At 45.1% G+C, this 15950-nt stretch overlaps 1 protein-coding gene across 1 annotated transcript in view; it reads right to left on the reverse strand.

Annotated features, from left to right (window-relative positions):
- Window positions 1-15471, reverse strand: part of DNAJA2 (DnaJ heat shock protein family (Hsp40) member A2) — a 31448-nt gene extending 15977 nt beyond the window's left edge. The window contains exons 1-3 of the mRNA XM_060254528.1: window positions 15082-15471; window positions 8535-8594; window positions 4888-5111 (exon numbers count right to left, since the gene is read on the reverse strand). Of these exons, the coding sequence (XP_060110511.1) occupies window positions 4888-5111; window positions 8535-8594; window positions 15082-15159 (362 nt within the window). The 5' untranslated portion in view covers window positions 15160-15471. The remainder of the gene's footprint in view (window positions 1-4887; window positions 5112-8534; window positions 8595-15081) is intronic.
- Window positions 15472-15950: the final 479 nt, after the last annotated feature.

The raw sequence follows: 15950 nt of genomic DNA on the forward strand, positions 1-15950 counted from the left end.
GTTTTTGTAGCTCTTTCTTGCATGCCCAGGGAAATGCTGATTGACACTTTGGGGTCAATTTTTCTCCAGAAGGGTTCTGCCATAGGCTGTTGTAGATTTTCCGGGCTGTGCGGCCATGGTCTTGGCACTGGGAGACCTGACGTTTCACCAGCAACTGTGACTGGCATCCTCAGAGGTGTAACCCAGAAATCTGGAGTTCTCTTTGGGTCAAATTTGACCCACACAATACGGCCACACAGCCTGAAAAATCTACAACAGCCAATGAACTCCGGCCGTGAAAGTCTTTGACAACATATTGGCTCTTCAACATACTGGTATCTTCAGGACCGCTTCTACCCATATGAGCCCCCTCGGGCGCTGCAGTCAGCTACACAGTATCTTCTTGTGATCCCTGGTCCTAAAGACACCCATCTGGCTTCGATGAGGGCTGGGGTCTTTTCGGTCCAGGCCCCCACCTGGTGGAATGAGCTCCTGCTGGAGATGCGGGACCTATCCAAGTTCCGCAGGGGCTGTAAGACGGAGTTCTTCCACCAGGCTTTTACTTGGTCCAGCGGGTGTCCTATGAAGCCATCGTTCCCCCAGCATCCAGCACCCTACCATCAAGGTGCTCAAGCTGTGTTGAAAGCTTCCAGCCTACACAGAGTGTGGTTTGTTGTACTGACTACTGCTCTCGAATCTGATCCACTTTTTTTGTGGTGATGATGTTTTGAAGTGATTCATTTAGTTGTTGTTTTAATGTTGTAAGCCACCCTGAGCCCGCTAGAGGGATAGGGCGGGGTATAAATTGAAAAATTAAATTAAATTCTGCCACATTTTGGGCATGAAGCAGTGGTCGCTGGGGATGCATGTGTGTGGACAAGGTATTTGTGAAGTTCCTGCATTATGCAGGGGGTTGGACCTAATGACCCTGGAGGTCTCTTCCAACTCTAGGATTCTAGGGGCTTTTTCCAGTTCCAGGACACACCTTTAATCAAAAATCTCAATATGGGAGAAAACAAAACTTTAAGGTATACTAAAGAAACAGGTAGGATGTCAGAATAACCAGGATGCTATTGAGCAGCCATTTGCTGGGAGTCCCTGAATGACCAAGATGTGAAGGGCAAACATTTCTATGAGACTAAAGGGTTTCTCAGAGAGGCAAAAATGAAACGAGAAATGATGGAGGCCGGTAATCCAAGCGCAAACCATAAGCACTGAACTTTAAAACACCCAGATGAGGTGCTCCTGCGTAAATGTGACTTTTTGAAAGACCTCATGTGCGCCGCTTCCTAATAAAGGAGTTCCAACCAACAGCATTTGGGCTGTAGAACTATTATGGATGAATACACTATCACACCAATTCTCACGAGTGTTAAGTTGTATAGTTTCGGTTGTGCAAAAGAACTCTTGTTCTGGCCATTCATTCATCTCTTGTCATGCTTTGGCTCTTTAATTACAAAACACTGGTAACCCTGGGTCGGAGCAGCAGGCAATGATTTGGGAGACCTGAATTCAAATCCTCACACACTGTCATGAAGTTCAATGGGTGTCTTCGGGCCCATCATGTCCTCAGCCTATCCAACCTCCCAAGGACGAAATGGAGGAAAGGAGAAACACGTATGCCATTTGGAACTTGGAGGAAGGGATAAAGGTCTACTAGACAGGCAAGAATGTTACTGCTTCTCTCTTCCTGTGACAGCTGGTTGCTTTGCTCTTTCTGCAGAAGCATCAGGGTGTTGTTCGCGGTTAACGCTGACACACAGCAGCCATTTTAGATCCACTTTCATGGTAGATACATGGCGCTCTCTTCCCTTCCCATTTATATCAGTATTACTCTGCCAACTGGCAGCAAAAAAGCTGGGACATACCCCTCTTCCAGTTGCAACCTATCAGCTGAAGCCCAAGAACACACTGTAGATGAAGATTTTACGCTGGATAGCAAAGAGTGGATGCTGATTTCATACTGGTCATTGAAAAAGTTTTCACGGCTTTCTAGCAAAAAGACTGCCATGTTTAATGCAGGAAAAGCACAACCCTGGAGTTGTCAGTGTCTAAGACAGTGACTGGTACTGAATGAAGTTTGTGTGAATGAAGTTTGTGCAAATTTCATTCTAAAAAGGTAAAGGTAGTCCCCTGTGCAAGCATCGAGAAGTTACCAACTCATGGGGTGATGTCACATCACGATGTTTTCTTGGCAGACTTTTTGTTACCAGGTGGTTTTTCTTCCAGTGTACAAAAGGTAGAATGAAATTTGCACGGTCATTCACACAAACTTCATTCAGGAAAGTAAAACAGTAGGGAGGGGGAAAAGCCCCAAGAAATCTCTACAAATGAAAACTGAAACGCTGCACCAAGGTCGCTCAAATTCATTTAAGGCCACCCAAATTCTGCAATTAAGAAAATTAATTCTGGCCCCAACCTGGATAGCCCTGGCAAGCCTGATCTTGCCAAATCTTAGAAGCTAAGCCGGGTCTATCCTGGCAAGTACTTTGGTGGGAGACCTCCAAGGAATACCAGGGCCGGGGCACAGAGGCAGGCAATATCAAGCCACCTCTCTGAAACGCCTTAGCCCCACTAAAGGTTGCCAGAAGTCACCATGACCGCCAGGCACACAAGAGCGTTCACATGCACACAAATACGAAAGAAAAGAAAAAAGGGGAGGGAGGGAAGGAAGGAAGGAAATTCTGCAATTAAATTACGCTAACTGGCATCTTAATTTTATGCCATTTTGTCATTTAGCTGCAGAAAGTGTCAAGGAACTATGCAAGACAGTATGCCTAACTCAAGCTACAGAAATGCTCTTCACCTCACCTGCTTTCTACAACACTGCACCTGTGTTTTTCTCTTTACAGCCACAAGGATGTTTTTTTTAAATTACAGCTGCCCAGTTTTGCATCAAATATATGAGTTTATGCTGCTTTAGCCCATTTGCAGTTAAGTTAGAACTTCCCATAACTTCAAACCGCCTTACCTCAGTGCCTTTTCGTCAAGTTAACCCAACAGAACTGTGGCTCAAAATTTGAATGTGATCTACTCAAATTCTGAGGCACAGTTTTACAACTCCAATGATGATTTTCCTCCTTGTGCACTTCTTAAATTACTTTAGGCATGGGTGAGACTCCAGCATTCTAATCAGGAGTCATTTAAGAGGCTTGGCCCTGTTTGTATACACAGGTATGTAGCCAGGCACAGATTTCTTGGGGCAATCTTCTCCCACGCCAGGTTTAAAGCTTTCAAAGTTTAGCCACCAGAACCAAGATGTAGGTAGACATCTGGCTTGCACAGGCATTTGGTGGTGGTGGTGGTGGGGGGAGTATAGATTCTTAATACTGCTATCAAAATGTCATGCCTCTATTGGAACGGCCCCTTAACTTCTTCCCAAATGGTCCTGTGTTATAGTCATTCTTTAATTTTCTTCATAGATCAGGCTGGCACTTGACCTTTGCAACACACTGAAGATTCAGGTAGGTGGAAAGACTCACAAAGGCAGATTTGTCTGGTAGTTCTCTGACCAGATCCACATTAAAAGAACCCTTCCCTTTCCTCTGTGGAGCCTTGCTGAAGTTCCATATAAACTTCTCATTTCCCCGTTTGACTATTAAAACTCCAATCTGGGGCCTGGCCTCAAATTTCTGTTGAGCCAGAGAAAAAGCTCAGCTCGAGCCCTAGATTGGAGAGGGATCACTTGACATGGACACAGAAGATGCTTCAACCCACTGTTCTGGGTTAATTGCTGGCATGGTGGAATTGCACCAAGGTTTTCTTTGGGTATTGCGTTGATCCCTCTGCCCTGGCAACGTTTTCTGTGGACTGGAAAGGACCATGAACCTCATTTGCCCTGAGTTAGGTACTGCATAGAATTTTACCTCTTAAGGAGTTACCTTGCAATTTCATTTTGCCCTTAATTAAATGAAGGCCCTTTATGTTTAGCTACAATAGGTACACTACTGAATACAGTACATATTATCTGTTTGCTGTTATATATGATCTTGCTCTCACTGCATTGTTTTCTACCTATATCATTCCATTTTTAGCACCATTAATGTGTCTAATATTTACACTTTCCTCAGATTTCTGTAATTCTAGGCCTACTACTTTGCTTGTAGACAATGAAAGGCTTGTACAAGTTTCTAAGAACATAAAAAAAAACAAGGCCAAGGGGGAATCTGCTAGACTTTCAGTGACTCAAAGACATGTTAATGCTGAAAGACTTAAAATCTGTTGGTGAAATGCACAGGGAATTTTTAGCAGAGTAATAAAATACAGTTTTCACTTTATTTGCACCATTGACTTGCCCCCCCACCCCACCCTTTAACCTACTACTTGGCTTATCTGATGACTTCTCCTATTGACCACACTGATCTATATTGTGTACATAAGAGAAGCCATGTTAGATCAGGTCAATGGCCCATCCAGTCCAACATTCTGTGTCACCCAGTGGCCAAAAAACCCAGGTGCCATCAGGAGGTCCAGTGGGGCGAGGACACTAGAAGTCCTCTCACTGTGCCCCCTCACCCAAGCACCAAGAATACAGAGCATAACTGCCACAGACACAGAGTTCCAACAATATGCTGTGGCTAACAGCCACTGATGGACCTCTGCTCCATACGTTTATCCAATCTCCTCTCAAAGCTGGCTATTCTTGTACCCACCACCACTTCCTCTGGCAGTGAATTCCATGTGTTAATCACCCTTTGGGTGAAGAAGTACTTCCTTTTATTCATTCTAACCTGACTGCTCAGCAATTTCATTGAGTGCCCACGAGTTCTTGTCTTGTGAGAAAGGGAGAAAAGTACTTCTTTCTCTACCGTCTCTAATCTGCCCTGGGATTCAATGAGAAAACTGGGCTGTAAAGAACAAGTAATTATTCAACCATAAGCCCTCCAAGCTCTTAAGCAAGGTACTTACTTGAGTGGATGCATCATGTCTTCGCCTCTTCTTCTGCCGTTGCGACTTCTACTCTGACTACCCATGAAACCAAACAGCCCCCCACCAAATATGTGGGAGAAAATATCGTCCATTCCTCCACCTCCGCCGCTCCCTTCCCGGAGGCCCTGCTCCCCATACCGGTCGTATAATTCACGTTTCTCTGGATTTGAGAGAACTTCGTAGGCAAAGCTTATTTCTTTGAACTAAATAAGAGACAAAAGCAGACGGGAAAGAAATCGATTAACTGGCTGTGCTGTGACATTTGCGCCAGCAGAAAAAAAGTTTTGTCAGGTAAGTATATGCTTCATCTGCGTATTATACTTATATGCTGCTTTTTCTGGTAATTGTTTCCAAAACGTAGCTCGCACCCTGCCTCTACGGTTTAGAAACTAAACAGCAATACTTTTACAGGAAGGAGAGTGGCAGGGGAAGAGTAGTGAAATCAGGGTGGCAATGTTAGTATTTATACCTATTCAGGGCTTTTTTTGAGCAAGAACATCCAGGAATGCAGTTCAGGCTGACCTCCCCCCCATTCCCTTCTCAGATGTTTGCTTACTGTTCCCCCGTATGAGCTTTTGCACCATCTTGAATTTTACAGAAGTTGTTTTATTAATTTTATTGTATTTATGGACTGATTGTGTGTTCTATTTTAGCAGGTTTAAATTGTATATTTATAAGCCGTCATTACCGCTCTGAGCTGGGCTCAGGGAAAGCAGGATACAAATTAAATAAAGAAATGTCCTTGGGCATTCCAGCCTCTTTAATGAGGCTGGAAAGTCCAGGTTCACCTGGCTCCACAGACTCAACCCGTAATTTCACCGCCTGTCTTGTTCCCAGGCTTCTCAGTAAATCACCCAACAATTAGGCCACTTCCGTCCTGCTACGCGTGTCATTTGCAAAATGTTCCCGCTGCCTCCACTGAAATTCCTCAGGGCCAGAGAGGGGAGCTAAAATGGCCCATGGACAAGCCACGCCCAGAGGGCCCCTGTAGGGCTGGGAGCCAGCACTGTGGAGGCCATGCTGTTTGGCAGCAACAGCGATCCATGATGGTTCCCCAGATACCTCAGTCTGCACTGATGCAAACCAGCAAAGCTGCAAGCAGCAACTGATGAGCCGACACTAAACACTATTTAAGGCTGAGAGACAAGCGATGCCTGCAGTGCTGGTGGAACCCCTTGGGGTCCTGGGCTGCCAGTAGCCTAGTAAGAATTTTCCTGGTTGAGTCAATGGCCAGGTCACTTCCAAAATCTCCCTCCAAGTCAGGATTGCCACTAAAATTTTATTTTTCAGTTCCCTGACTTTCCTTGACCAACATTTGTCAATTTCCCTGACCACCATTCAAATATAACCACAAGTTAAAAAACGAATAGGATGTGTTGCATTAATGCAAGGCTTAATGAAACGCTCCACTCTACAACTACACAAGTCTCAACTGCAAAAATATTTGTCAAAGAAAGCGATTTAATATCAGCTGCTTCCAACATTAATTGCAGCAACATCTGTTTTGCAATTGCACTAAAAATTACACCAAGATACAAACTTCAATTCAAGTAAACTCTGAGTGCTAACAAGTAGAAACTTTCCAAAGCTTGGAAAGTTTCACTTTCACTTTCTGCTTCCAGAAAGTGTAATGAGCAGATCAGCAGCAAGAAAGGATGTAGAGTTTCTGCAATCTAGAGAAGCAGACAACCCTCATTTGCAACCCTTATGCATAGAAGTCAGGAAAGAGGGTGAGAAAGCTGGTACTCTGTAAACTCCAGCAGGAACAAGCAATCACATTCGCAAAATTTATTTTGCAGAGTAGAAAGTGCTAGTTGTCTGTGAAATCCAACAGTGGCAAACCTCATTTGCCATTCTGCGCTGGGTTTAGCAGGAGACAAAACATGCATTCCATATACAAGCATGACCCAAAAACATGCTTATCTTTATATGTAAGTTAAATGCAGTACTAGCAGGTAGGAATGAAAACAGTTAGATGTTTAAAGTTTGTATACTGCTAAATGTTTAAACTAGCCTTGCTTTGCAAATGCTACAGGCAGACCTTGGAAATCATGCAGGGACAGAGCTCAACAAACACATTAGGCTGGTTGCTGGCATGGAGCTGAGAAAAAGGTGGAACTGGGAAAGGGCATCATTAAGTTTTACTTGTATTCTGCTACTTCTCTATTTCAGCTGCCACAAGAACAGACCATGCGCTTGCAGCAGGTCAAAAAATCCACTCCTTGAATATATTTTAATCATGATTTCCCTGATTTTAGACCAATTTCCTTGACTTTCTAGAAAGTGGCAACCCTGCAAGTGCTCCATGGTGCCAGAGCAAAGGGAACCTAAAAACGACAACCTAAAAGCAAAATCTCCCTGTTCCTTCATGGAGATTGCAGCAGCATACTTAGAAGTCAGCTTCATTTACTGTCGCAACAATTCAGAGGTAACTCTCACTGATCAGGCCTGGCCCAGCAGGTCTTGGAACTGAGGAGCAAGTCGAATGCTTCACTCACAAGACCACCCTGGCATTCACGGAGGGCTTCTATTAATCAGCGTGGTCTTTTCCAGGGGCAATTCTTTCTTCAGCTTTTCACAGATTTGGATTAATAGAGTCCTTTGGTGCACAAGCTATTCATGTATTCTATATCTATCAATCAATATATTTATAGGCTGCCTTCCTTCCACTGTAGAACAGAAGGAGGCCTGCAAAGGTTCCTGAGAATACTGCCATTGAGGCTTAGATTTATTTTATTTACAAAACTGTATCCTGCCTTTCTGCCCATACAAGGGGTTACCAAGGCGGCTAGATATGCTTAGCTTTTGTAAGGCTGCCACATCATCACTGGTCTTCCCATCATACTCTGGGACAGGGTCCCCAAACTTTCTGAGTCTGCAGGTACCTTTGGAAGACTGTCAAGGCACGTTGAGAGCAAGCACAAAATGGCTGCCAACCACAAAATGCCAGGGAGCAGGGTCACGCATAATAGGAACTCATCGACATTTCAGGCAGGGAGCCCTTTAAAATGAACATGTTGTTTAAAATGGGGGTTGGGGTTTTTTTGCATACAATCAGCTTTTCAGTCATGCAGTAAAGATTCAGAGAGCCAGTTTGGTGTAGTGGTTAAGTGCGTGGACTCTTATCTGAGAAAACCGGGTTTGATTCCCCGCTCCTCCACTTGCACCTGCTGGAATGGCCTTGGGTCAGCCATGGCTCTCGTAGGAGTTGTCCTTGAAAGGACAGTTTCTGGGAGAGCTTTTTCAGCCCCACCGACCTGTCTACTGGGGGATGTCCGGAGTGGGGGAAGAAGGTAAAGGAGATTATAAACCTCTCTGAGATCCAGAGTGAAGGATGGGATATAAATCCAATATCTTCTTCATCTTTGTGCTGTAGTGGCAGCTACTGCTGAAGCGAGTTTTAAGCTCTCTGCACAGCCAGCCAGATCTCCAATGGCGATTTGGAAGCCCCTCCCCCCTTCTAAAAAACATTAGAAGGGCACCAAGAAAGTTACTGGCAAGCACCATGGTGCCCATGGGCTCCACTTTGGAGATTTTAGCTCTAGGCCTTGTATTACCTTGATCACCTCTAAAGATGCTCTTAACCTGTGTTTTAGCAGAAACTTGAGGAAGGAAAGAAATCTTACTTTGTCGCCTGCATTTGGATTCTTATCCGGGTGGTACTCCTTGGCAAGCTTCCGGTAAGCCTAAACGGGGAGAGGGGAAAAGCAGAATAATACAGAAAATTAGAGGTCAACTCAATGCTACTTTTGAAGTTCAACATGATGCCCCAATCCATGACTTATTTCAGTGCAGCTGTTTAAGTGTCTACAAACTGCACTGACGGGAAGGTAGATTAAACAGCAACTGGGATTTGAGGCTTGCATCCAAATTAACAGAATTTGGCCGTAGAATGCATTTATATTACCTGAGTTGGCCCAGGTGCTGAATTTGCAACACTACACCTAGACTACACTGAAGACTGTTAAGAAACTACTGACCATTCTGTCCAAATCTCCTTCAAAAATCAAAATGTCGTATCAGTTTAAAACTTTATAAAAAGATAAACAGGCCCAGATCTGTTAGTTCAGGCAAGCCCGATCTCATCAGATCTTGGAAGCTAAGCAGGGCTGACTCTGGCAAGTATTTGGATGGAGACCTCCTTGAAATACCAGAAGTCAAGAGGCGGGGGCAGGCTTTATTCAGCCACCTCTCTGAATATCCTCCATATACCCAATAGGGGTCAGTCATCAGAGTGACTTCCAGGTGTGCACACACACACACACACACACAAAATACAAAAATGAGAGAGGTTGGGGGAAGGGGGAGAAAGAAACTGCACAACTGTTTCTGAAGACACAGCTTTGGATTATCACCATTCTTCCAAGTATGCAATATTTATTGGATTCTGTTCTTCTCGTTAACACTCAGAATAAGAGGCTCTTATTTTTCAAGAAAGCCAGAATTCTCTTTAACACAAAAGAACTTTCTCTACCACTCCCAAAATTCCTAAAATTAAGAAAGTCACAGAGATGCTAGAGCACCACTGTTTTCCTGACAAAGGTAAAAACACAAGAGATGCCTTGCTGGATCAGGCCAATGGCCCATCCAGTCCAACACTCTGTCACACAGCAGCCAAAACCAGGTGCCATCAGGAGGTCCACCAGTGGAGCCAGGCCAGGTAGGGTCACTAAATGAAAGTGAAGACAAAGCATCTTAAGATGCTGAAACACTTTAATATGTTACCATCATGCTGCTAGTTGAGCCCTTTGGAGACAGGCAGTGTGCAAATGTAACATAAACTGTCACAATGCCAAATATGCCTAGCTCTCAAATGCAACTCCCCACCCTCATATTTCATTCTTGCTGCCATAGTGTTTTCATAGAATCACAGAGTTGGAAGAGACCTCCAGGGTGATCTAGTGCAGGGGTGGCCAACAGTAGCTCTCCAGATGTTTTTTTGCCTACAACTTCCACCAGCCCCAGCCAGCATGGCCAATGGCTGGGGCTGATGAGAGTTGTAGGCAAAAAACATCTGGAGAGCTACCATTGGCCACCCCGATCTAGTCCAACCCCTTCACAATGCAGAAAATTCACAAATACCTCCCCCTAAATTCACAGGATTTCAAATTCAATACCAGGCTATGCTCTACACAGGCTAGGGCTTTTTTGGTGGTGGCACCAGAAATATAGAACGTCCTCCCAGGGGCCATAAGAGCTCTGCGGGATCTCTCACAATTCTGCAGGGCCTGTAAGACAGAATTGTTTCAACATCTGAATCCAGGAGAGAACCACCACCTCTCACTGCTGAGGAGCTACAAATATCATGGGATCATTAACAGAAAAAGAAAGATCCCACCATATCAAATATATAGCACCACAAAATGTTTTAAATGCATTTTATTGGTTTTAAATTGTTTTATATAATTGATTGTTAGGTGCTCTGAGTCTGCTTGCGGAGAGTGTGGGATATAAATTTAAAGTAATAAATAAACAAATAAACAAACAAACAGGATCTGTATTGCTCTTTTTAAAAACCTTCAAGGAAGGAGAGCCCACTGTAAGGAAGTTCTTTCTAAAGTTGAGCTGGAAACTCTGCTTATTTCATTTCAAACCAATAGTTCTAGTCCTACTTTCTGGGGCAACAGAAAACAATTCTGCACCATCCTCTATATGACAGCCCTTCAAAGTACTTGAAGATGGTGATCATATCACCTCTCAGCTATCTCCTCTCCAGGCTAAACATACCCAGCTCCTTCAACCTTTCTTCATAGGACTTTTCAATCTTATCTCTGATCTTGCAAGAATCCTATTCAGAAGGCCACTACTAAGTCCATTTTACAAAAGTGGAGAAGAAAATTACACCAGGCGCACCCAGTGGAGATGGCATCCTCATGTCCAGATTTCAACAGTATTTCCTCTTAACTCAGTGGTAAACCCCTAGGCGCATATAGGTGCCAACGGAGCCAAGTGTTTCCACATTCTTCATTTTTCAGTGCAATTCCATCAAAGTTGACCAGACATTACATCAAAGAAGGGCTAAATCATTTCCTTGGAACAGAAGCAATACCGGCACAGTTTCAGCAACAAGCATGTTCCAGCAAACCACTGGGAAGCGCCATGCCTATTTCCAAGTACTTGTTTGCGTAACATGTTCAAGGCCTTTCACAAAAGATACCACCATATGCCAGCCTACTGGAAGGGAGATGCTACAAGGATTACAAGCATTGCCATAAATGCTCTTCTGTTCACCTGAAAATCAGCTTCCACTGCAGATACTGACACTGAATGGGCTGGCTATCTTTTTTATACTGCGCTGTCCAGCAGTCTAAATCCCTGGGCACAACTCCACCTTCCCGCTTCATGGACACCATAACCACCACTCGGCTTGCAGAGCCTTATATTTTTTATTCAGCTGTGAAAATGGGGCCTCCCCCCATTCCCAGCAAGTGACACCAGGGGAGATGTTCAGTCCAAATACCATGCAATGGCACCGAAACAGATTCACAGGTTGCGTATTTTAGAATGTGAACTTTCAACCTTTTTAGACCTATCTTGAAATCCAAAGCTGCGACATGGGTCATACTTTTGTTTTATTTGAAATTTATCTCCCCTCTTTTGGGTAACCATGTACAGAGAAGAGAGTTTATTTTAAACATATCTATACCTCCTTTTTTCCCCAAATAGGGTCGCCCCCCTCCCAAGCAGCAAACATCAAAACATTAATTTTTTATTGTGGACAGAGCTATTAAATACAAAAGGCGTTATGCCCTTTGCATGTTACGCTTCCTTACTGCCCCTGACATTTTCCTTTTAATTGCAAGATGGCCCTGAACTATATATTATGCTATATTTTGAAAGACCCAAGAAGGTCAATGTTATCACAAGCCAAGGACCACAACCAAGGAAACTCCTTTCAACCCTGTTTATCTGGCTGACACACAAGTAGCAAGAACTGTGATTTCCTACACTACTGCTTTGAGATTTTGAATGCTCAAATGCACCTTGCTGCAAAAACCAGGAAGGCAGGAAGAAAGGCTGAACTGTTAACTGCAGTTTTCTGGCCTGTATATTTCCCAAAATAGCTGCAAATGGGAGTTCAATCCGTTTGTGGAGAAAAATAGCAAGTCCACAACAAAATATGCAAATGCTCAAGAATGTCAGCATCCCAGCCAAGAAACAGTAGTAAAAGATTAAACAGACAAAATTATATAACTAGTTTGCTATCCCCATATTTAATGATTTTAAAATATCATTGCTTATATAAGTAACTTTTTAAAAAATCACATTCCTTCTCCATTAAATTTAGAGGTTTTCCTTCAACAGACATTAGTTTGATTTAGAAGATGCATTTGCAACTGACAGTAGTGTGTTATTTTTGCTTCCCAATGGAAATTTTGATTTTCAGAGAAGGCATTTCTGGATCTCAGGTTTTTTTTTTTTAAAGAGCCAGTAACATTTGATTTCTTAATATTTGACAAAAAAGCAAGCTGTCTTATTTGTCAGTTGTCCAAAAAACCAAAAGTACTCGTAGCTTTACAAGCCTTACTGCTCAAGTAAGGCTTCAGAGAGAGAGAACATGCACAAGGACAAAACACCTATGAAACACAAATAGGATTTTTTTTCAATCCACAAAAGGGATCATGTTTTCCAGCTGACATCAGATTCTCTTTTTACAGCACAATACTTCCTAAAAGACACCTGCTGCCACAACACCCAGCCCAAACAAATTATGGAGCCATGACATGCACAGATGGAGGGGATGTACCCCCTAGCAGCTCCACCCTTCCGTCACAAACAGAGTGATTAACAAGCCAAAAGCTCTGATGTGGGAGGGAGCTCTTTGGGCGGCAGAGGGAAAAAATGGCTTATGGGTTACAAGCACAGCCAATAAAGTGCTGAGGACACCAGGGTTAAGGACAAGACTAGACTTCCATCACCAGATGACATCTACCCCATCTCTCTCTTTTAAACAACCTTGATTTTATTTTCTAAATAAAATCGCAAAAGGAAGATCACAAGAAGAAACAAGGGCCAGAAATGACACTGGCAACACTGGGAGCAGAAATGACATTGCCAATACTGGGAATAGAAATGTATCTTGCCGGGTACCTGGAATGCGATTCACTACAGATGACAATATCAGAGAAATAAACATCTGAAATACTCAACACAGATCACCTCTCTGCAAGCACCGTGAAGAGCATTTCTAGGTCACCTTTGTCATAAGACACACAGTTGTACGAGATAATCTTATAACCATACCAGCTAGCATTGAGTCATCATCAAGAATTTGAAGAGAGAAAAGTAAGTGGGGAAGAGAGAAGAAATGAGGAGCTAATATCTGGAACCACCTTAGGGCAACTTGGAGGAGAAGAAAAAGCTCTAGGCCACAACTGCCATCACAGAATAACTCCCAGATAGGCATAACTGGGCTAGGGGAGGAAACATACAGACATGGGAAATGCTATCTAAATTGTCCCAGTTACCATAATCTCTCAAGGAAGGAAGGATTGGGGTTAAGGAAAAGAAAATGGGGAGAGAGGAAGGAATGGGGAGTTTAACTCTGAAACAGTACTACTATACATGACAAGTCATGAAAGACATAAGATTGGAGGTGGGGGGGTGGAGAGAGAGACAAGAGAAAACAATGGAAGACAGGAACCACCCTTAGCTCATCGTGCCCCTGATTCAACTCCTGGCCCCTCCAATATTGAATATCAGGTGATAGAATAATCTTTCTCGTTCAAGTACAGGAAAGCCCTCCAACAGACAATACCAAATTGGATGGACTTGACTCGATGTACATCAGCTTCATATCTTTTTGTCAAATACCAAGGAACGGTGAAATGTCAGTAGAAAAGAGAACAGAAACATTTGGGGTGAGGGGAAACAGCAGGGAACTAGACAGCCTCCAGATAATTCCTCCCCTGGCCTGCAATCCAGATATTTCCGGTCAGGGAAGGTGTTAATTCTTAAAATACAAACAGGTGAAAATGAAACGAGAAAATGAAATTTAGGGAGAATAAGGAGCTTATACAGAGGCTACCCACAATCCCCTCCCAGGAGAAACAAAACTTAAAAGAGAAAACAGGAGGAGTCCATGGAGAGAGGAGACGAAGGGAGGGAAAGGGGGCCACGAGGTTACGGGGAGGCCGACACTGATTTATCTGAGTTTCCTAATTTGTGCAGACCTCGGATTCAGCAGGAGCTCCTGAACCTTTCTGAGGGTTCTCCCCTCCCCCCAACCTTGTCCGTTAAATAGTAGGTGCAGCTGCATAACAATCCCTGTATGAACTCCACCACCTATTTTTCTACAAAGTGACCCCTTACCTATGCCCTTTTCACCATACCAGCAAACCTGGCCTTGTGGGTCACTGAAGCCAAACGGGCCAAGAGAACCACCGACTTAGATCCACATTTAGGCCCTGCTTTTCCTTCTGCCACTGAAGCCCCAAAGCACCTGGCAACAACATTTTAGACTCCCATTCTGGACCCCCCCCCCACATCAGAAGTAGTATCAGGCGACCAGGAATATTCCTCGCTCCCCCCCTCCCCCTACCTTTAATAGGAACATAACCTTCCACAATCCCCCTCCTTCCTGAGCTGAAGAAGAAGACGGCAGATTTATACCCGGCCCTTCTATCTGAATCAGAGACTCAGAGCGGCTTACAATCTCCTTTATCTTCCCCCCTCACATCAGACACCCTGTGAGGTGGGTGGGGCTGAGAGGGCTCTCACAGCAGCTGCCCTTTCTACGACAGAGTCTCAGAACAGCCTACAATCTCCTTTATCTTCTCCCTCCCCCACAACAGACACCCTGTGAGGTAGGTGGGGCTGAGAGAGCTCTTACAGCAGCTGCCCTTTCAAGGACCACTCCTGCCAGAGCTATGGCTGACCCAAGGCCGTTCCAGCAGGTGCAAGTGGAGGAGTGGGGAATCAAACCCGGTTCTCCCAGATAAGAGTCCGCACACTTCACCACGGCGCCAAAGGGGAGGCAAAAAGCTCCTTCCTGCATTCACCCCCCACAAGGCCTAGACCTGCTCCTCCCCCCCCCCCCCCCAGGCTTTGGGTCCTGGCCTGGAGCCACTGGGGGCGCTCCTGCCCCTTCCCTGCCGCCTCCCAACCGCAATCCCTGAGGCCTCCCCCTCCTCAGGTTTTTAATCCTGCCCCCCCACCCCGCCCGCCCCGGACCTTCTTGAGCTCGTTGTCGGAGGCCCCCGGCGGCACCCCGAGGATGTCGTAGAGTTTGGTGTCGGCCACGTTCGCCATGCTGGGTCCGCGTCAGGGAAGGCCGCGCCGGCGGGGGGGAGGGGGAGAAGGCCGCGAAGATACCGGGCCCAGGACGGCCGAGTTGTGAGGAAGGAGGGAGAAAAGGGAAAGGAGGCAGCGGGGCGACGTCACCGCGCCGCGACACACGCACGTTGCTCGACGTCACGTGCGTACGTGCGCGCTCCCGCAGAAAGGGGAAAGGGCGAGGAGGCTTCTCTCAAAGGACGCGCTCCCCCCGCTTGGCGGTTGGGCCCCGCCTACTTTGGGAAGGAGGACACGCCCCCTTTCCCCTCAGACAGCGGCTTTAAATGCGGTGTGGGGGGGGGAGAGACAGGGCCTGGAAGAGGTGAAATACGATTAGCCTGAAACGGGGCTTCAGATGCATCCTGGGAATTGGAGTTTCGGGAAGGGGAGAAAGTAGAGCCGATTGAGAAAGCTAAGGGCTTAACTGAACTACAATTCCGAAGATTCTTTGCGCGAAAAGCCTTGGGGCGGCTCAAAACATCAATAGAGTGTCAGGAAATGATAAATTAGGGGTGTTGCATGCGGTGACAAAGCTTTGGGTCTGGCTGGCTGCTTCTTACCCTGCAGGGAGCTCAGAGTTATGCTCGCCTGTATTTCATCCTCTTTCAACAACCCTGCATAAAGCTTCCACTTCATGGACACAATTGTTTATGGTCAGGAATGGCCGACAGTGTGACTTGCTCTAGAAAATGGCTGCCTCCAAATCACCCACCGTGAGAACTGGAGATTTTGGGATCGAGTCTAGGAAGAACAGGGATCTCAGTGGG

The sequence above is a fragment of the Heteronotia binoei genome, chromosome 14 (genome assembly GCF_032191835.1).
Source record: "Heteronotia binoei isolate CCM8104 ecotype False Entrance Well chromosome 14, APGP_CSIRO_Hbin_v1, whole genome shotgun sequence".
In the NCBI taxonomy this organism is placed as follows: domain Eukaryota; kingdom Metazoa; phylum Chordata; class Lepidosauria; order Squamata; family Gekkonidae; genus Heteronotia; species Heteronotia binoei.